Source organism: Zalophus californianus, chromosome 12 (genome assembly GCF_009762305.2).
Source record: "Zalophus californianus isolate mZalCal1 chromosome 12, mZalCal1.pri.v2, whole genome shotgun sequence".
Classification (NCBI taxonomy): domain Eukaryota; kingdom Metazoa; phylum Chordata; class Mammalia; order Carnivora; family Otariidae; genus Zalophus; species Zalophus californianus.
The window spans coordinates 74117826-74138787 of NC_045606.1; the positions used below are offsets into that span (position 1 = coordinate 74117826).

Below are 20962 nucleotides of genomic sequence, written 5' to 3' on the forward strand. Positions count from 1 at the left end.
CACCAAAATCTCCATACTATATAGATGGATATTTAAGTGTAATATCATTCCTGTTTGGGAGTAGAAAGCATGTCATTACTGTCTAGATGCTGGAAAATGAAATAACTACAGACATGTTAATATAGTATTTTTTGTGAAGAGAAATATTTATAAATCTCTGAAGATACCAAGGTAAATGACCATAAAATAATAATTTTCATGAACTTTACTTAAACATGCATGCATAGTGACCTCATTCTTCAGCTGTTTTATTATGTTACTTATTCATATATATGTCTTCTCTTTGTCAGCATCATCTAACTTCCCATTTTCCCTTTAGACTTTAAAGCTGTCAAGCCGTGTTCTGGATAAAATAAGTATTGGACAACTTGTTAGTCTCCTTTCCAACAACCTGAACAAATTTGATGAAGTATGTACCTACTGATTTAATCTTAATATTTTCTGCATTATCGTTATACCTCGTACAGGCCCAAGGGTTTTCCTGGGTCTGTTAATGGTGACATATGGTTAAGTCATACACATCCCTACCTTCTCTATTTCTGCCAGCAACGGTTGTGTAGCCAGGTGCCATTCTGGGGTCTCATGGGACCACCTAATGCAAAGGCATCTTGGCTTGCTATGTATTTAATGAAGCTTTTCAAAATTCAAGTTTTATCAGATCTTGTTTCCTCTGAATACTTTAAATCAGTTATTTACTTTGCCTGAATGTGATACTCTGAGCAATTCTTGTTCAGTGCTGTCTTATGACACAAATAAATGCAAGGTCTTTGAGGACAGATAGTGTGTTTTATTTATCTTAGCATTCTCAGTATTTAGCAGCATGTTAAACCTACAGCAGGTGCTAAATAAGTTATGATTGAATTAAGCGTGCATTTATTCTTAATATTTTGTCAGGTGATAGAGTTGTTATACTGAGAGCCTTTGGAGACCCCTTTGCTCTTGCATGTTTACATCATGGCTCTTGCTTTAGCCAAATAGAAGTAAATTATGTAAAATAAATCCCTGACATGCTACTTAAGATATTTAATCTTAATTGCATTGAATACAAATACACTGAAAAATGCAATGACTCGAAATTTGTTCCCTGGGAAATCCTAGTCTTTTTGTAGAATGTTTATGCGCGTTGCTGTGCCCTCCATGGAACGAAAACCTTGATTTTAGCATGCTGGGAACCATGATGTGTTTGACTGTCTGAGTTCTCTGTGCTCACTTTCTCTCATCTAGGCTTGTTTGTCTGTCACTGGTTTTCACTGGGATTTTGTTTTCCAGGGACTGGCACTGGCACATTTTGTGTGGATTGCTCCCTTACAAGTGACGCTCCTGATGGGGCTGCTCTGGGATTTGTTACAAGCCTCCGCCTTCTGTGGTCTTGCTTTCCTCATAGTCCTCGCCCTTTTTCAAGCCGTGTTGGGAAGAATTTTGATGAAGTACAGGTAGTAGCCCTCTAGTTACACAGCTCGGAAGGGTTTTAAATTGATTTTCACAAAGTCTACTCGAGTAAAACCAGGACTGCTCTATTTACTGAACCGGGATCTACTTACTGGGTATCAGTAAAAAGGAATTATTTTAATAGTGTAAATAATACTCCCTATATCAATGGGATGTATTTTTTTTTTGGCGTATCTGTCTATAGAATTTCTTTTTAAATATGTAAAGATTCAGTTCATTTGTATAGATCATAAGACTTAGATAGAATGGATAAAGCATATATGTGCATGGGAGGGAATGCATATATTTTGGATAGAGCTCTATAGGTTTTTCCTACTCTGGTTCATGTCATGGATCATCACACCAGAACCTTAGTTACTTTTTATTACAGAATGTGTCAGTGATACCAGTCCCAGTGTATGATAGAGGACTTCTAGAGTTTGTCAGCTAGAAGATGATAGAATGTATACAAATTTTGGAGTCTGCTAGCTCTTGGCTTGAATCCCAAGCCACTTTGCCTCACTGAGTCTCTGGTTTTTCATCTTTAAAATGGAAATAACCACTTTTCCTGGAGCGCCATGAGGTGTCCTACACTGGGACAGTCTATGGAATGTGTCTAATAGTGTCTGGTACATAGAGGGCATTTACTAAAAGATAGCTATTGTTTTTGTTATTATCTATCAGATAATAAAATAAGTGTCCATCTGTTTGGTAAGAAGTGTGGCCTTTTCAAAAAAGCTTTTGTAGTTCTTCGTGACAATTTGACTTCGTTTTACTAAGTATTTGATTGATTGATTGATTGATTTACAGAGATCAGAGAGCTGGAAAGATCAATGAAAGACTTGTGATCACCTCAGAAATGATTGAAAATATCCAATCTGTTAAAGCATACTGCTGGGAGGAAGCAATGGAAAAAATGATTGAAAACATAAGACAGTAAGTCCTTCTGATAATTTCAATATCATTAGCCAGTCAATGTTTAGTATTTTAAAAATGAGTATGTCACAGTGGACTTACTTCCAGTTCATATTTGAAGTTTCTGACTATCAGTTGTTTTAAGTTACATCAATATTCATGCATCAATATCAAGTAGCATAAAGTCATTTTCATGGGCTGTAGTTTTATTTAGTTGGTTAAGTGTGTTACTTTTCATTACAAAGATATTTATGCCTTATGAAAGAACCTCCTATATGTGTTTCTGACTCCTTGTTATACTTATTAACTACAATAATGATCACAGTGCTGGAGGCTGATTGAAACCTCAAATGAAACTACCAGAGGGTACCTGGGTGGCTCAGTCGTTAAGCGTCTGCCTTCGGCTCACTGGGATCGAGCTCTGCGTAGGGCTCCCTGCTCCGCGGGGAGCCTGCTTCTCCCTCTCCCACTCCCCCTGCTTGTGTACCCTCTCTCGCCATGTCTTTCTCTGTCAAATAAATAAATAAAGTCTTAAAAAAAAAAAGAAACTACCAGAGTCATAACTGTATAATTCTGAACCAAATAAGTGGTTTTCTGTTATTCCATTTCACTTAACTTATGTTATGGCTCATGAAAAATGAAAGAAACCCTTCTCTTTGGTTAAAATATCATATCATCATTCTTCCTTAAGAATAATAATGCAGGGTAATATATCCATAAATTATGTTTCTAGAAACCCTGCACTTGAGAGGTCAGCTCAAGCAATGAAAGCCATCACCTGAGAGAATCAGTACTTGGCACCTGTCTCTAGTCTTTTTTCACCTCAGATAACCTCTCTTTCACTGATTGGTAAGGATTATATCCAGCAAAAAAGTACAGCCCAGACTGAGATATGATTCCTGTGACAGTTTGGGGCACAATATAAATTAGGGCATTTCTGCAGCCATGAGACCATTTTTCTTCAATCAAGTTCCGTGTTCTACAAACTGCAGTCAAAAAGGGTTCTAGGAGACTCAGTGATAGACATACTACTGTTGAAGACCAGGTAATTTAAGGTCCTATAGCACATGAGAGTTTCACAGGGAAAAATATACTAAAAAGCAGAGTACCCTCTTGGAGGGTGTGAACATGGTTATGAGGAATTGGGGCTGCTGATTCTGGTAGACAGTGGTAACTGAGCTGCAGGTGTGTGATTGGAAAAACAAAAGAAATGCTGAAATATTAAGTCCTTTGCCATGTAAATAGAGAGAGTGAAAGAGTAAATATTTCCCAAACATTATTGGTCACCTGTTTTTATTATGCCTTTCAAGACAAATCCAGGAAAGGAATTATATTTTCTTTCCATGAAACATCCTTAAAGATCTTGGGGAATCGTTTAGTCAATTGAACTTGTTTTTCTTAGTAACATGTGAGTTTTCCATCATACTTGTCCCCTTGGTCACTTCTACGCCTGTAAGCACAGGCATACCAAGAATGGGAGGAGGAGTTGATCAGAGGATCCGGTTGTCTCGGGCCTCAAGATAGACTCCTGGTCAGGTCATTCTAGGTGCTGACTTTTCTTGACTTTGGTTTTTATTTTTCTTCTTCCTCAAAAGATGAAATTCATCCTTTCTATTGCATATTTCTGTCTGACCAATTCTAATAGCAAATGGTTGGTTGTAACTTGTGTAATCTGGTTCCTTAATCTGGCATGAAATTTTTACCTGAAAAGGCTGGGAAGTGCTGATGTAAATATGGGAAAGCAAGAGTTGCTTCTACTCAAAAGAGCAAATGTAATATTCTGGAAGAACTCGTCAGGATACCCTTCAAAGGGGTTATTGCCTCAGCCTGGGCTCCTATTGAACTGGGCAGAGACTGTATAAAACTCCCTGCCAATCTACTCCTTTATCGCTCTTCTGTAATAAAGTCACTTTCAGGTTTTTTTTTAATAAGAAACTGATAAAATATTTTTATGACTCATAAAGTACAAGTGATTTTATTACAGAGAGTACTGCTTTCTGGGTGATCCTTAGAAATGTTTTTGAGTCCATTATTCTTTTCTTGTCATACCACTTCTTCCATTTTCCTCAACAGTTTCTAATACATTTCAACAACAATTTTCACAAATTTGTGAACATTTTTGTGAACAAGGTTTTCTAGCATTTTATTAACATCAACCTAGCCACTATTATTCCTTTTTTCTGTTGAGGATTAAGGATTCTAAGCATAGATTCTTAGTGCCGGGCCCTCTGCTGTGCTCTCATTTCTCTTGGCAATGACTCTGCCTGGGAGATGGTATGTTTCCCTTCTACACGCTTGGATTCTGTAGGATCAAAGGGAAGAGCAGTTGGCTTAAGAAGGTATGGCTATCACTGGCAGGGTCAGGGGCCAAACTCCAGTGAGATTCCAAAATCACAGTCTGCCTTCAGTGCCAAGTGATTGAACTAAGTAAGCATTAGACCACATTACATTGTGAATCATGGTCTAGGTTGGGCACGTGGAACTTCATGTTCTTTATCAAGGTGCTCAGGGTTAGACTTTTTCTCAGACTAAAAAAAAACAAAAACCGAAAGATTTCTTCTCTGAATTCTACACATGTGTGAAACTAGCCCCCACATGCCAGGCACAGCTGGTGCTGTTGCTCGCTTCCCCCCCCCACCCACCGGCAGAACCTCTGCGTGTCTGTTCATGGCTGCCTTTCCCCCTGCAAGAACCGAATAGGAGGATCACAACAGACTCTAATTTTTCTGGTCCCGGCAGAGTGGGATGGAGGTTGAAGGCAGCATTGTTCTCTCTCATTACCAGCATCGGCACTCCCTGTTTTCTGCCTGCTAGAGCACTGAAACCTCTTCTCTGTGTGTTAAAAAAAGAAAAAAAAAGTTCACATTTGCAGTTCAGACTAGAAGATCAGAAGTGAAAAATGGTTGTTGCAGGGGCAGCTGGCTGGCTCAGTTGGTGAAGCGTGTGATTCTTGATGTTGGGGTTGTGGGTTTGAGCCCCATGATGGGTGTAGAGATGACTTAGAAATAAAATCTTTAAAAAATGATTTTTGCAAATAATCATACTAAACTGAGAGACAGAGAACTATAGTAGCCACTCTTTTGTAACTTTTCAGGAGCTACCTGCAACAGAATCCCTTGGGTTCTTGTTAAAACATAGATTCTGGAAGCCGATTGAAAACTCACTCAGTCAATATCTCTGGGTGGTGGGCCTGAGGCTGCATTTTAACAAGTTTGTCAGGTGATTTTCACCCATGCTAAGGGTTGAGAAACCACTCCTTTGCTACTTATCTGTTGTTTTCAGTGTTCCCCAAAGCCAATCTAGAATTTCTAAAATGTTAAGAATCCATTAGGGAATCACAAAAGTATATTTTTCCTTTATAATCTTGCAATGTTGTCCTCATTTCCACACTTAATTACTTAAAGCACCAACAAATAAAAAATTTGAATCAAAATCTTTACTAATCTTACAGAGTAATAATGAAGTGATTAAAGATATTGGAATACTGTCATCACAGCAATAGAAATAATAATTGAGATTATGAATTATAATTTAAAAATAAATATTTACAGGTATGATGTCCAAGACACTCGTGCATTCATTGCTATTCTCTCAGAGACGGTAACTGAGGCCCAGAGAGATTAAATAACTTGCCCAAGGTCACACAGCTCATATAGGGTGGAGCTAGGATCAGAACACAGACAGAAAGCCTTGAGAGCTTCTGTTCAGGTTTTACATTCCAAGATGCCCGGTATTTGAAAAGTTAGTAAGCATCCTATATTTTATATATTTTTTTTTTTATAGAACAGAACTGAAACTCACCCGGAAGGCAGCCTATGTGAGATACTTCAATAGCTCAGCCTTCTTCTTCTCAGGGTTCTTTGTGGTGTTTTTATCTGTGCTTCCCTATGCACTGATCAAAACAATCATCCTCCGAAAAATATTCACAACCATCTCATTCTGCATCGTTTTACGCATGGCAGTCACTCGGCAGTTCCCCTGGGCTGTACAAACATGGTATGACTCTCTTGGAGCAATAAACAAAATACAGGTAATGTACCTAACCGGGCGTCGTATGCAATGATTTTAGAACAGTTTTGAACTTTTCTAGTGAGCAAAGTCTCTGGAGACAAAGTCTTGGTCTTGGGCCTGTTCGATGCACAGGATCCTCTCTTGATGTCTACCTGTAGTCTAATGAGCCCTTGTGATGAAAGCACAGTGAAATAAATGAAGGTCTGTGAGATTCTCTCAAGTCAAAGAAGTTGAAGAAAATATTGTTCCTGTAATCTGGATAATTTTATTTAATCAACCAGTAGATCAGTTCTAATGAACTTGGCAAATGTGCAAAAGATTGCAGGAAGTCATAAAACATTCCAGCTAAAGCTAAGAATGTTCACCTTAAACTTTTAAAAAATTTTCAACCTACTTTCCAGAACGTTAGATGAGAATGGCATTTTATGTCACATCCTAGCAATGCTGATGTAGCTGGTAGCTTGGAAGAGAAGTTCTAAAGTCCTCAGGTGATTATACCAGTATATATAAAGCTAATTGAATCACCACCATGAATTTATGTGTGGTTGTAATTTTTATAATTAATATACAGATCAAAAGTATATTCTTATGCTTTTTTGATATCCATTTAAATATTTAACCAGAAAATAAATCACTGTGATAGAAAGAAAAATGAGGGTGAAGGGTGAACCACTTTTAGGTGGTTCTGCCATTATGTAATCTTGGCCAGACTTTGCCGGTGGTGGCCCATGGACCTAATTTTAGCCTTGAACCTGTTTCACTTGATCTTTAAATTAAAAACAATCAAACAAACAGCCCATTTGCATTAGTTGCCAGCATTTAAAAGTTGGGTGATGTTACATATACACTAAATCATGTCTTTTGAAGAACTAGAATATATAGTAACTGGGTCCTCTTCCCTTATAAGCTGTGGCAACTCCCCCCTCAAAGAGGGCCTGCCCTCTCCCGTTCTGTACAGTCTCTACTCAGCCACCCTCCTTAAATTTATCATCTTGAAACTATGCGGGTTTGAGATCTGTGAGTTAGACAAATTGGGGAATGTAGTTCAGAACCCATAACAGCTCTTAGACTAATCTTATTTCTTCTGTTAACCCTTCTCAACTGAGAGAGATAGAGATAGAGATGGAGAAGAGAGAGAGGAAAAAAAGGAACATACATACAAACTTGAAGAGAGAACATCACAAAGACAGGGAGAGTCCCTGAACAGGAACGTAGGCAGAGAAACGAAACTGGGAGAAAAAGAGAGAAACCAAGGTAGAGATAGTGAGTGAGAGAGGAGTAGAGGAGAAAAAGCCAAAGCGAGGCAAGGAGCAGGCTGTCCTCAATACCTGCTGTGGTAGGACTTCCCGATGCTCCCACCTTTCCTCAGAGAGCCCTAGTAATGTCTAACTGAACCCTTCTTTTAGAGGCAAGGTTCGATGCTTTAAAATCAGTTATTTCAGATCTTCATACCTTTATGTAACCCAGAGAAGTGATGCTATTGATGCCTCAAATAAGGAGGGTGCTGTAGACGTGAAGACATCAGCTTTCTCTCTGTCCTAATGTTGAATTGAGGCACATTGGAGGGTAATTCAGGGAGGCCTTATAAATTTACCACCCAGGTTAACATGTAAGTGTAGAAGGAAGAATCAGTTGCGTGTTAAAATCTAATGTATAAAAACAGTTTTATAAAATAGCATGTTTTAAGAGTGCCTTTCAAATGTGATAAATCCTAGTGCTTGGCAAATAACTTTAGAACACTGCGAACAATTATTTTATTAAGAAGTAATTTCTAATGTATTCATAAATCTTCATAAAACCCAAATACAGGATACCGAACTATTAGAGTGTAAAGTGGGTGTAATAAAGCAATAATGCTATTCTAGTTCTACAATATGTTTTTGCCTTCTTTTGTAAACAGGACTTCTTACAAAAGCAAGAGTATAAGACGTTGGAATATAACTTAACCACTACAGAAGTAGTGATGGAGAATGTAACAGCCTTCTGGAAGGAGGTCAGAATTTTTTGATTGTTTGCTCTAAATACTTCAGCATTTTCTCCTTTGCGAATCTGGTTTTCACCCTGATAGACAAGAAAGTTAGAATGATAATTGAACTGGTAGCGCTGAGAGGGGAGCCGTTGCACTTACTGGATCAATTAAGATTAGGAAGTAATGCAAACCTTGGAGGTTCTGGAGCCTGGTAAGAGTAGGGCTTGAATTTTGGCTCCGCCATTTATTCTGTGCGTAATCTAGATCGAACTACTTGTGGAGCCTTTGGTTCTCCATCTGTAAAATGAAATATTAATATTTCCCTTGCAACCAGTGCCTGGTTTCTTGCAAGTTTGTTGTGAAGTGTGAAGCGCTCAGCAGAGTACCATGCACATAATAGTTCTCAAGAAATGCTCCTTTCTCTGATCTCAAGTTCCAGTCCAATGTGTTTGCATACACCGGTCAACGTGAAGATGTAGGAGAGATACATCCCTGTGTTGTTTTCTATTTTTACTTATATCCATTCACTATTAAAAATTCTCTCGTATATCTCAAAGTCAGGAAAATATTATCAAGGATGTTCAGCCTCTCAAGAAGCAATATTTGATGATTGAGAACACCTATTGATTTCCTCTTTCCTTACTGCTTATACCTGCTGAGTAAAGATAGGAGTTACCAAACCAGTGCCCTACTTCTACATTTTCCAAAATATCTGAAACTGGTTTTATCTATATAAGCAACTTGACGGTGAGGCCTTCATTTCACTTCATTTTTAAAGATACAGGTTAGAGAATAATTCTTTATCTGCCTAGCAAAATTGTTTGTGGGAAAATGTCAGGTCAGAAAGGGATCAGATTGATTTTACTTCTTTGTTTTTAGGAGTTTCAAAGGCCGTTCTAGGCATGAGGGAAAAATAAGAAGTTTAACATTTTCCCTCCTAATTTCAGATAAAATCATTTCTCTGCTCTGCTGCAAAAATCTTCCATTACCCTCTCCTTCCATCTAATGAAATAGGTAACATGCTCAAACCCTTCCTCTGTGCCAGGCCCTAGGATAAGCGCTCGATTCGTGTTGTCTCATTTAATTCACTTAACATTCCTGTGACCTAAGTAATTTACTGATAAGAAAGTGGATGCTAAGAAAAGTTAAGGGTTCTGGGTCAGCTCACACAACTGGTAGGGGCCAGAGCCAGAATTTGGGCCCGGAAGTCATAGTCTACAATCCGTTCACCCAACTGTTGCCTCCCATCTGGCTATATCTTCATCCTCCAGTCTTTGACTATCACCTGCCAAATTCTGGACACTTCTTGATCACATTTGCTCAGGATAGTGGTGCTTGTTTGGAAATGTTACACTCTGAAATCTCTTCTCAGCCCAGAATTTCCTAACCGTCCAGCTCTGTCTGTCTCTAAATTCCACCTTTACTGTAGTCTTTCAGGTTCAAGGTTTCTAGTCTCTTCAGTGCTCCCTTTGGACCCTGCCTGGTACAATCCCTGCTTATTCCAAGACCAGTCATTTCAGTTCTTCTCCTACAACTCTCTCAATTCCCATTTCCTTCCGCTGGTTCCTTTCCTGCAAAACGTTACTTTATGGACCTTGGTGAGGTAGGTGCTATCTAGGAAAATCATAAAATCATTTGTAAGCTTTACACTGTTCTTGTTTCAACCTCAGTAGGGCCTGTAAACCTTCCTGGGACATCTTTTCATTTGTCTTAATTAATTTTCTTTACCATTTCCCCAGAGGCTATTCCAGATTTTTACCACTTTCCCAAAAGCCCCAACTTCTCTCAGGATCTGCACGGCCTTGCCTTCTCCAAAACAGAAGAAAAGAGAAGCCATTATCATGTATGAATGCTTCCAACTTCCCTGGTCACCCTTGGAATTATGTATTCCTCCTTCCTTCATGTCTAAGAGAAAGATAGATGTTTCCCCCTGCCCTTGACTGAGCTATTACTACCTCACTTCATCTTAGAACAGGGGGCCAGCAGTCCTCTCTCTAAGAGCTTCAACATCTCCTTTCAACTGACTCCTTTTCCCATTTAAATGTTTTCCAGTTAAAAAAAAAGTCTTCCCTTGCTTTTGTCCACCCACCTTCATCCTCCAAACCTTATTCCTCTCCGTCCCTTTGTTGTCACGCCTGTTGTTATTTCCTCATCTTTCATGGGCTGCTCCCTACCGCAGTCTGGATTCTGCCCTCGCTGACACATCGAAACGGTTCCTTTCTTCTTGAATTGATCACTTAGCTTTAGTGCAACCACTGTTTCCATATTATTTTATCCTCAGACCATGACTTCTACCTCTTCCCTGCCTGCTGCTTCCATGGTGATGGGCATGGGGTCCCCGTTTAGGCTTTCTTCTAGCATTTCATGCCCCCTGTGGGTGACCCCAAGCTCAGGGCAAACTGAGATCAATGTACTTATGAGTCTCAAATGCAAATTTCTGGCCCCAGTTTCTTTCCTGAACTTCTCTTATGCATTTCTAAAGTTCCTGCATGCTCCTCAAGCACTTCACATTCATCACTCGCCAAGCTTCACACACCCTCCCCTCCCAGTGTATTTGCTATTTCCTTTGTTGGCATCAACAGCCACCCAGTTACCCAAGGGGCAAGTCCCTGGTGAATTATATATGATTCTGCCCTCAATCCAAGACTGGGAGTGGGTAAAATCACTACTTACTTCTTAGGAAACTGAAAACTTAGTTTAAGCAACTAGCACAAAGTTAGACAACAAATTAGGGAAGAGCTAAAGGGTCAACCTAAGTTTCTCTGACTCCAAAACGCTTTACCACTCACCATACTGCTCTTTATTTAAACAAAACAAAACAAAAAAGTGACTGCTGCTTTATGGTATATTGCTTTCAAATACATGATCTCATTTAATACCCTCAACAACACCAGAGACTGAAGTTCAGAATGTTAACAATGACTTGTCAACCATTAGCCAGCTAGTTGAGATGTCACAAGAATGGGGTAAAGACAAAGGATATCATAACCATTTCATGCACAACTACAGGGGACATGTAAACATGGAAAATGTTCAATCTTATTAGGGAGCAAATAAATAAAAATAAGATCAATAGTGAGATTCCATTTTCACCTATAAAACTACAAAAAGAAGTTAAAACAAATCCAAAACCAAAAATCAGTGTCCATAAGGGTTCTTGAAAACAAGCACTCTCATATAATTATTGATGGAAGAAAATTTAGAACTACTATTGACAAGACTTGGAATTTCATATGTCTTTTGCTCTGGAAACTCCACTTGTGGGAATTTTTACAAAAAAAATGTGCTTCCCAGTTTATAGCAAAGTACATGCAAATAGTTTATCCATACTTTTGGATACTACCTTACAACTAAAAATTATATTAAGATAATATTTAATGGTATATGAAAATATTGATGATTTATTATAAGTAATAAAAAGTGGGTCACCACCTTATTTTTTCTTAATTTTGTAAAATATGTATATATATATTATTGAAATATAGTTGACCTATTACGTTAGTTTCAGGTATACAACATAGTGATTCAACAATTATATACATTACAAAATTCTCACCATGATAAGTGTAGAAACCATCTGTCACCATACAGAGTTATTATAATAATATTGACTATATTCTTTATGCTGTACCTTTCATCCCTGGTTATATGTATATATTTATATACAAAATCGTATATATCTATATTTATATGTAAGAAAGTGGAGGGATTTCTTTTTTTTTAAAGATTATTTATTTATTTGAGAGAGACAGAGAGAGTGACCAAGAACACAAGAAGGGGGGAGGGGCAGAGGAAGAGGGAGAAGAAGATTCCCCGCTGAGCAGGGAGCCTGATGTGGGCTCGATCCCAGGACCTGGGGATCATGACCTGAGCTGAAGGCAGACGCTTAACCGACTGAGCCAGGCAGGTGCCCCAAGAAAGTGGAGGGATTTCAGTTGAAATGTTATGTATGAGTTCTTCTCAGTAGTAGTACTACAAGTGATTTCTATTTGTTTTGCTCTTCTGTATTCTCCAAATTTCTTGAAATAAGTGTCTTCTATAATCAGAAATAAAGATTATTAGCCACAACAGCCTTCCATTGGTCCACATGCTTATCGGTTAAAAGTCCCACTTCCAAGCATGGCACAACAAGTCCTTCAACAGCCTGCAAGGACACCTTTTGTCATTTTGCCACATACATCTGACCTGGCCACTCACCACTGCTGAGACATACTGTTTTTTTAAGCCTAAACCGTCGTACATGCAGATCTGCCTTCCCAGAGCACCTGTACCATTTCTTGGTCTTGGAAGTCCCACTTCTATTCCTCCTCAGGTCATTGCTTGGTCAAGTTCCAGGCTGAGTTGCTTGCCCTCTGTAATGTACTCCCATAAGATTTGGTGTGATTTTTCAGTTCTAGCACTAAGCATGTTTCAGCAGTAATATATATTCATGTTATTCTCCCGTGTGGGATTTTTGAAGTGGTCTTTAATATAGAGCTGATGCTCAATAACTAGTTGTGAAATAAATAAATAAATAAATAAATAAGTAAGTAAATAAATAAATAAATAAGGGCGGGGTGCCTGGGTGGTTCCGTCGGTTGAGGGTTGAGTGTCCAACTCTTGGTTTTGGCTCAGGTCATGATTACAGGGTCCTGAGATTGAGCCCGGGTCAGGCTCTGTGTCAGTGGGAGTCTGCTTGAGATTCTCTCCCTCTCCCTCTGCCCCTTCCTCTGCTCACACTCTCTGTCTCTAAAATAAATAAAGAAATCTTTTATAAAAACAAGTGAATAAGGGAATAACAAATGCCTTTGTCCCATTTTATAAAGTCTTTTTATTGTCTGCTTCTTAAAAACTTTGCTTTTAGTTATTTGATGGCTAAGGGGGACGTTAGCCATCCATATCATGAGAAGTCAAAGCAGTGGTCTTCAAACTTAATTGCTTATGTATGATCTAAAAGAATTTTGAAAAACTATGACACATAATCTCTGACACACTGTGAAGTTGACGTAAATTTTTGTGTAGTTTTAAGTGGTGGCAAGAGGTGTAATTCCTGTTTATTGTATATTGTCTAAGTATGTTAAATGGATTTTTGTGAAAACCTTGGCATTATAGTTTGAGTGTGTTCAGTTTATGGAAGATAAATGAATTTACGAAGTCAGTTCTCATTGTCAAGCCATTCAGCTTGCTTTCTGTCAAGAGAAAGTATAGCAACCTTAAAATTAATAAGATAATTAATATGTATCAACAAAATTTATTAAATTATTAAAAATTAAGTTATCAAATAATTAATTAAAATACCTTATCCTGCCACTAATTTCTGTAATCTTATTCTAGGCTAGGTAAGACCCATAGATTGCCTGCAGGTGAAATGAGATGTTACCTCCTTCAGTATTCCTGGCTTTGCTTTCTTTCACAAGAAAGAAAATTATTCTTCTGTGGTCCCCTTGTGTGTGTCCTAGAGGTTTTTACACTCCAGGAAGGACAGCACAGTAAGACTTAGGACTGGTGACAGGCTCCTCTTCTTTGTCAAGTGAGGCAAGTTCGATTGTGAGCCAGGAAGTGGGAAAGAAGAAAGCAAGCAGATCTCAGGCAGATTGATTTTAGGAAGGAGTGTATTTGGAGGTTGAGAACGTGGGAATAGATTCCCTCAAGACTGTATGCACGAGCTTCCTCCCAATCAGTCACTGGGGCTGGTTACTCTGGCTTGAAGACCCCACTACCCTAAAGCTTCCCATGGGGCAATAGAGAAGCAGGGAACTTTCTTTTTCTTTCTTTCTTTTTTTTAAAGATTATTTATTTATTAGAGAGAGAAAGACAGGAGAGAGGGAACAGAAGCAAGGGGAGTGGGAGAGGAAGAAGCAGGCTTCCTGCTGAGCAGAGAGCCCGATGTGGGGCTCAATCCCAAGATCGTGACCCGAGCCGAAGGCAGATGATTAACGACTGAGCCACCCAGGCACCCCAGCAGGGAACTTTCAAAAGGGAATTCCTTCCTCCCAGCTATTCTCATATAAGGGAATTCATCTGAATTATCTGGGAATCTCATCACATTTATACTTAAGAACTACTTAAGTGCTTTAGGCTTCTTAGAGGATGGTGCCAGTGGCGTGTTAGAAGAGAGGTTCAGGTTGGGTTGTAATTTCACTCTGGCCAACTTTAGTCATTTCACCTCTGAGTCACAAAGTCTACCACTTTGAAAGAGATTGTAAAATCTACCTCCAGTGTTATTATTGTCCTGGGGATTCGATAATATTTATTTGCTTAGCCTATAGAAGAAGGTACATGTTTTCTTCAATATTAAATTAAGTTTAATTTAATTAAATGGTGAGTGACAATCTAGGATATTGAAATTATGTTTCCATTAAATGCTTTATTAAAATTTTCAGTGTTTTGTATCATGTACTCTAGAACTCATATATTATATAATTACATGCTATAAAGTATGGATCAGGTGGGGCGCCTGGGTAGCTCAGTCATTAAGCGTCTGCCTACGGCTCAGGTCATGATCCCGGGGTCCTGCAATCGAGCCCCGCATCGGGCCCCTTGCTCCGCGGAGAGCCTGCTTCTCCCTCTCCCTCTGTCTGCTGCTCTGCCTGCTTGTACTCTCTCTCTCTCTGTCAGTAAATAAATAAAATCTTAAAAAAAAAATAAAGAATGGATCAGATGCCATGTGCTTTTCATATACATAAAAGAAATATCTATTGAAAATACCTGAAAAACCTACCTTTGTATTTTCTATATTTTTGTTTTTCAGGGATTTGGGGAATTACTCGAGAAAGCAAAACAAAACAGTAACGACAGAAAAATTTCCAATGGTGATAACAGCCTCTTCTTCAGCAACTTCTCACTTCTTGGTGCTCCTGTCCTGAAAGACATCAGTTTCAATATAGAAAGAGGACAGTTGTTGGCAGTTGCTGGATCTACTGGGGCAGGCAAGGTAATGTCTTCTCTTCCTCACTGTCGAGAACTTAATTTGGCGTGCATTTCTTTCTTTTCCTAGTTTGTCTGTAGTGTAAGAGGGTATGTTGGAGAAATTTTTACATCGGGAGTAGGAGAACACCTGTATATAGTGTCCCTTATGTAAATTATTCCACTGATAATATTCTCTAGTCTTTTTTTTTTCTTCATATTACTTCAGTGACGTTTTCTTCTGCATCTTTATGTGGTACATGGCACACAACACAGTGTCTTTCCCCCTGCCCCCATGCATGTGCTGATTTTTACATTTATTAAATTTTTTTCTTCTTTTCTTTTTTTAAATTGGAGCATAGTTGACACCCAATGTTACCTTAATTTCAGGCGTACAATATAACAATTGAACACTTCTATACATTACACTATGCTCACAAATGTAGCTACCGTCTGTCACGATACAACGCTATTACAATACCATTGGATATATTCCCTTTGCTGTACCTTTCATCCATGTGACTTATTCATTCCATAACCGGAAGCCTGTATCTCCCACACCCCTTTACTCATTTTGCCCATCCCCCCACACCTCTCCCCTCTGGCAAACATCAGATTGTTTTCTGTATTTATGGGTCTTTTTTTGCTTTTTGTTTGTTTATTCTCTCCTTTTGTTTTTTAGATTTCACATATAAGTCAACAAAGTGTCTTATACATGGTCGACATTCAGTAACTTTATCGAATAAATGAACCATTCATTTTTACCAATCTTTGGCATAGACATTTTTTTTCAGAGCTAGTCCAGGGAAATCATGGTGTAGATTTAACCTCAGAACCACACAGGCAGAAGGTCCCTATTTTGTTGATTCAGGATTTTAGAGAATGGACTCAGACTTGCTTAGGATTTATTATGAGGAAAAATTACTGAGTGGAATAAATTTTTGAAAGAAATACATAGGAATGTTAATTTATTCAATGCTGGTCCGTTTCCTACTCCCTACCCCCATCCCAACTTATTATAAGCCAAGAATATTTAGAGATACGTCTGACAAAAATTTACATGTTAAAAAGCAAAAATAGCTAAAGAGTTGAACTCAAGGATGAAAGGGAAGGAAGGAAGGAAGGAAGAAAAGATGGGGCACTGCTACTGTAAGATAAAAATGTAAATAAAAGTAGAAATTAAGAAACATTTCTGAAAGACATTCATTAATATATAGAAAGAACCATATTTTTGAAGAATTTAATTTGAAACTTGGGAAACAAAATGCTGCAGAATATGTCTAGTCATTGAATTTGGTGTCCGCAATGCTAGTAATACAGTTTGCTTATTTCTCTTTCCAGTTCTGTTTTTCTACATGTGAAACAGGCTTTTTAAACAAAGTAGCTGTACTTGTGTATTCTCTTCTTAGAACTTGTTCCTCCTTTTAAGTATCATTTTTTCCTTCTATTTCTTATATAATATTAGTAGCAATTTTCACTATTAAAATAAAAAGATAACCATAGGAGGAGTTGTTCATCAGCAAATTATAGATGGTCTAAACAAGAAAGTTTGCTAGTGGGAGGTAATTATGTTTCATATAATTTTTAAAATTGTGTTTATATGTTTAAAGTTACTTCTTTGAAAGGTGTACAAAAATAGCTTTGGACTCACCAATTACAAGACTTACCAGCAATTAAATTTCAGGCAATTCTATTAAGAATTGATGAGCAGGGTACCTGGGTGGCTGAGTTGGTTGAGCAACTGCCTTCGGCTCAGGTCATGATCCTGGAGTCCCGGGATAGAGTCTCACATCAGACTCCCTGCTCAGCGGGGAGTCTGCTTCTCCCTCTGACCCTTAAAAAAAAAAGAAGCAACTCCTCATCCATTAAATTTAAAAAAAAAAAAAAGAATTGATGAGCAGATAATTGCTGGCTGGAGTTGCAGTTGCATCTTCTGGAAAGTAGCTCTGAAGACCGAGTCAGAGGAAGGCAGTGGTTCCTTAGGGTCAATCAAACTCTTCTGAGGGCTTGGCAGCTCAATCCAGGAGGGAGCCTTTTCACAGTATTAGGAATGGGGTGTTTTATAATCGACTGGACCGAAGATATAGCTAACATATAAAGTTGAATAGTTGCAGATATTAACATTTGAAGACAAGTCCTATCACAAGACAACCAAATAATTCTTTTACTTGTATGACTTAGCCTGGTATACTTGCAGAGATTTTATAGCATAAAGATATTCATCACAACATTGTTACCATATCCAAAAACTGGAGTGGCCCCTAAATGTCTATATTAGGGAATTGGTTAGATAAATATTGGTGTATAGAATGGCATGTTATTCAGTCAGTAAAAAGGATGTTAAAAATGACCGTGAAGGATATGTATGATATGCTGTTAAGAAAGAGCAAGTTACAAAATGTCACATCCATAATGACTTGTGTTTTATAAAAGCATGTATATATGTATACATGTGTCTGGAAGGACATTTATGGATCAAGTTGCTATCTCTGAGATTTTGGGTGTATTTTGTATCTCTAGATTTTCCAAAGTTACAACAATTTATATATATATATTAACATATGTTATTTTCTTAAAACACTAAGGTCAGGTTTAATTTTATCCCTCTTTCCTGTTATAATTGTTTAGACTGTAAGGGACCCTTGTCTTTATTCTGTATTCCGAGGACTATCCTAGTGCCTGACACACATTTATTTCATTGAACATCTTTGAGAAAACAGATTCTTTTGTTCTAATCTACATTGTCTTTCATTTATGAAACTTCTGTGAATTATTTTAATTAAGCAAAATCGGTTTAAGAGTCTGCACCACTGGGTACCCTTGACTGAAGGCTGGCTTGTGGCATCTCCCCCAGGGCGGGGCGGGGGGGATTTTCATTTCTTCCGTTGTCTGCACCACAGCTGAAGGAGTTCTGTGACCTTGCTGACAACCCCTGACACCACATAGTTTCTGTCATCCCTCCTGGCCTTTCCCTGGTACTAGATTTTAGCGTGGTTTTATAGTAACTGAGCAAAAGATGTGTAGAATAGCTATCAGTGCCTACTTTTGTTTACATTTAAAATAAAATACAAATATCTGTGAAGTTTTATTAACATTTTGGTGTGTGTGTATATATATACATATATATGTTCAGTGATGGTTTCACTTAATGTCCTATCTCTCAAAATACCAAAATATTGATAAGTAATTTTTATATATTTTATATATAATTATTTTTATATTTGTATTATATTAATAAGTATTAACATCAACATTAATATTAATATGTATATAGTATCAATATTATATAGATTTAACATGGATAGGCAGATCTTTTCCATTGTTTGGGTTTATAAAGCTGTACTATATTAAAATATTGCTTCTAAAATATTTAAAAAATAAATATTGCTTCTAGCTTTAATTTTTATACAAAAGGATTTTACACAGAAATAAAATATTTTAGATTTTTTCCTTCATATAACAAAAATTATAAAATATACTGAAATCAATATCACGAAGATGTCTGTTACCAAATCCTGCCTTCTCCCTAATATATTTTAGCTGATATTATTATTTATTATAATTTAACTGACAATTAAAAACTCTAGAAAATTAAAATATATAAAAACTGGAGAAATTTCCCTTTCACTCTGTCTCTGCTCTATTTTCTACTTTCGACCATTCTGTCCCCCAGCCCAGGTAGCCACTCTTAATTTTTTGAATATATATATATATATTTTGTATTGAATATATATATTTTGTATATATATTTTTGAATATATATATATATATTGAATATATATATATTTTGAATATATATATATATATATATATATATATATATAACTGCATAGTGTTCTACTGTACAGGTGGATGTTGTATAATGTAATGAGTCATCAATTGATTGATATTTGGGTTGTTTCCAGTGTTTTGCTAACACAAAAATTATACTGTAAATATTCTTGCACACATGCCATTTAGCACATCTGCAAGTGTATCAGTAGGATAGCTTCCTAGAAGTGGTAAAGCATTTGTGTATTCATTGAGCTTCTGTCCCTGAAGATTGCACTAACCTATGTGTGTACCATATGATCTATATAAAAGTGTGGATTTCTCCATAGCATCACCAGCAGATGATGTTATCTAATTTTTAAATTTTTTCCAGTCTTATTCTAGAAGGAAGTGGCATATCCATGTATTTTTGTGTTTCTCTTATTATGAATAAACTACAATATCTTTTCATATGTTTAAAGGCTTCCTCTACTTTCATTTTTGGTGAAATAACTGTTCACATACTTGGTACATTTTTTAATGGGTTTGCTTTCTTTTTCCTTTTGATTTTAGAATCACTTCTTTAGAGAAATTATTCTTTTGTGTGTTCTAAGTTGCAAATATTTACTTCAGTTTTGCACTTTTTTTCTTTTGTTTTCTATGCACAAGTTTTTTTTTTTAATGTGGTTTAATTTATCTTTTATTTTATGACTTCTGGATTTTGAGATATAGAAAGGCTTTCTTAACTCCACAGTTGTTTTCTTTTTCCCCTTTAGGCATCCCCCAGTGTTTTCTTTAAGGATTTTAAGGTCCTGTTTTTGTACTTTTTCTTTGACCTATTTGGAATTCGTCATAAATATAGTATGAGGTGTGGACACAATTTTTTTGTTTGCCCTCCGGATGGCGTTCCAGCGTCCGACACCATTTATTGAATAATCCATCTTTCCCCACTGATATTAGATGCCACCTTTATTGAATATGGTTCTGGTTTATAGTTTTATTTCTGTTCCATTGGCTTGTGTCTTTTATTTTTTTTATTTTATTATGTTATGTTAATCATCATACATTACATCACTAGTTTTTTTTTTGTAGTGTTCCATGATTCATTGTTTGTGTATAACACCCAGTGCTCCATGCAGTATGTGCCCTCTTTCATACCCATCACCAGGCTAACCCATCCCCCCACACCCCTCCCCTCTAGAACCCTCAGTTTGTTTCTCAGAGTCCATAGTCTCTCAGGGTTTGTCTCCCCCATTGGCTTGTTTCTTATATAACAGTAATTCATTTTTAAAGTTATTGAGCCCTTATAATTTAATATAGTGTGTCATATTATTAAATTATATCATTTAACAAATTTATTGAGTCGCTACTTTGTGCCAAGTATTATTCTGGGCCCTAAAGATATAGTAGTGAATAAAACCTACAACATATTCTCATCCCCATCCAAGGAGCTCACAGTCTAGTGGGAGACAAACAAACAAAAAATGAGTATATGGACTATCACCTGATGGGAAATGCTATAAAGATAAAGCAGAGAGAAGATTGGTGATGGGGTGCAATTTTAAGTAGGGGAGATAGAGAAGGCCACACTGAAAGGTAACATTCGAGCAGAGACTTGAAGGAGGTGAGGGCCAAGGTCATGTGGCTACCTGCAGAAGTCTTGTAGAGAGAGGGCGGAGCCAAGCCTTGAAAGGGAACTGGGCCCCTACCCTTCATGGAACAGCAAGGAGGTCAGTGGGGTTGGCACAGAGTCAGCCGTAGAGCGTAGAGCTGTCAGAGGAGTAATGGGCTAGACCATTACTTGGGCTCTTGCAAAAGAGCCTCAAGGCCCTTACAGAGGGGCTTGTAAAAAGTAAAGCTTTTCTTTCTGAGGAAATGAGAGGCCATCGGAAGGTTTTAAGCAGAAAAGTAACATGATTCGACTTATGTTTTGATGGGGCCACTTTGAAAATAGGTTGTAGAGAGACAAGGGCAGAAACAAGGGGATGAGTTAGGAGGCTATTG

General features: G+C 37.5%; 1 protein-coding gene across 2 annotated transcripts in view; it reads left to right on the top strand.

Annotated features, from left to right (window-relative positions):
• CFTR (CF transmembrane conductance regulator) overlaps positions 1-20962 on the top strand; it is a 165030-nt gene that overhangs the window by 46166 nt on the left and 97902 nt on the right. For both annotated transcript variants that reach the window (XM_027574650.2, XM_027574651.2), the window contains exons 5-10: positions 320-409; positions 1270-1433; positions 2239-2364; positions 6127-6373; positions 8255-8347; positions 15054-15236. In XM_027574650.2, coding sequence (XP_027430451.2) covers positions 320-409; positions 1270-1433; positions 2239-2364; positions 6127-6373; positions 8255-8347; positions 15054-15236 — 903 coding nt within the window. The remainder of the gene's footprint in view (positions 1-319; positions 410-1269; positions 1434-2238; positions 2365-6126; positions 6374-8254; positions 8348-15053; positions 15237-20962) is intronic.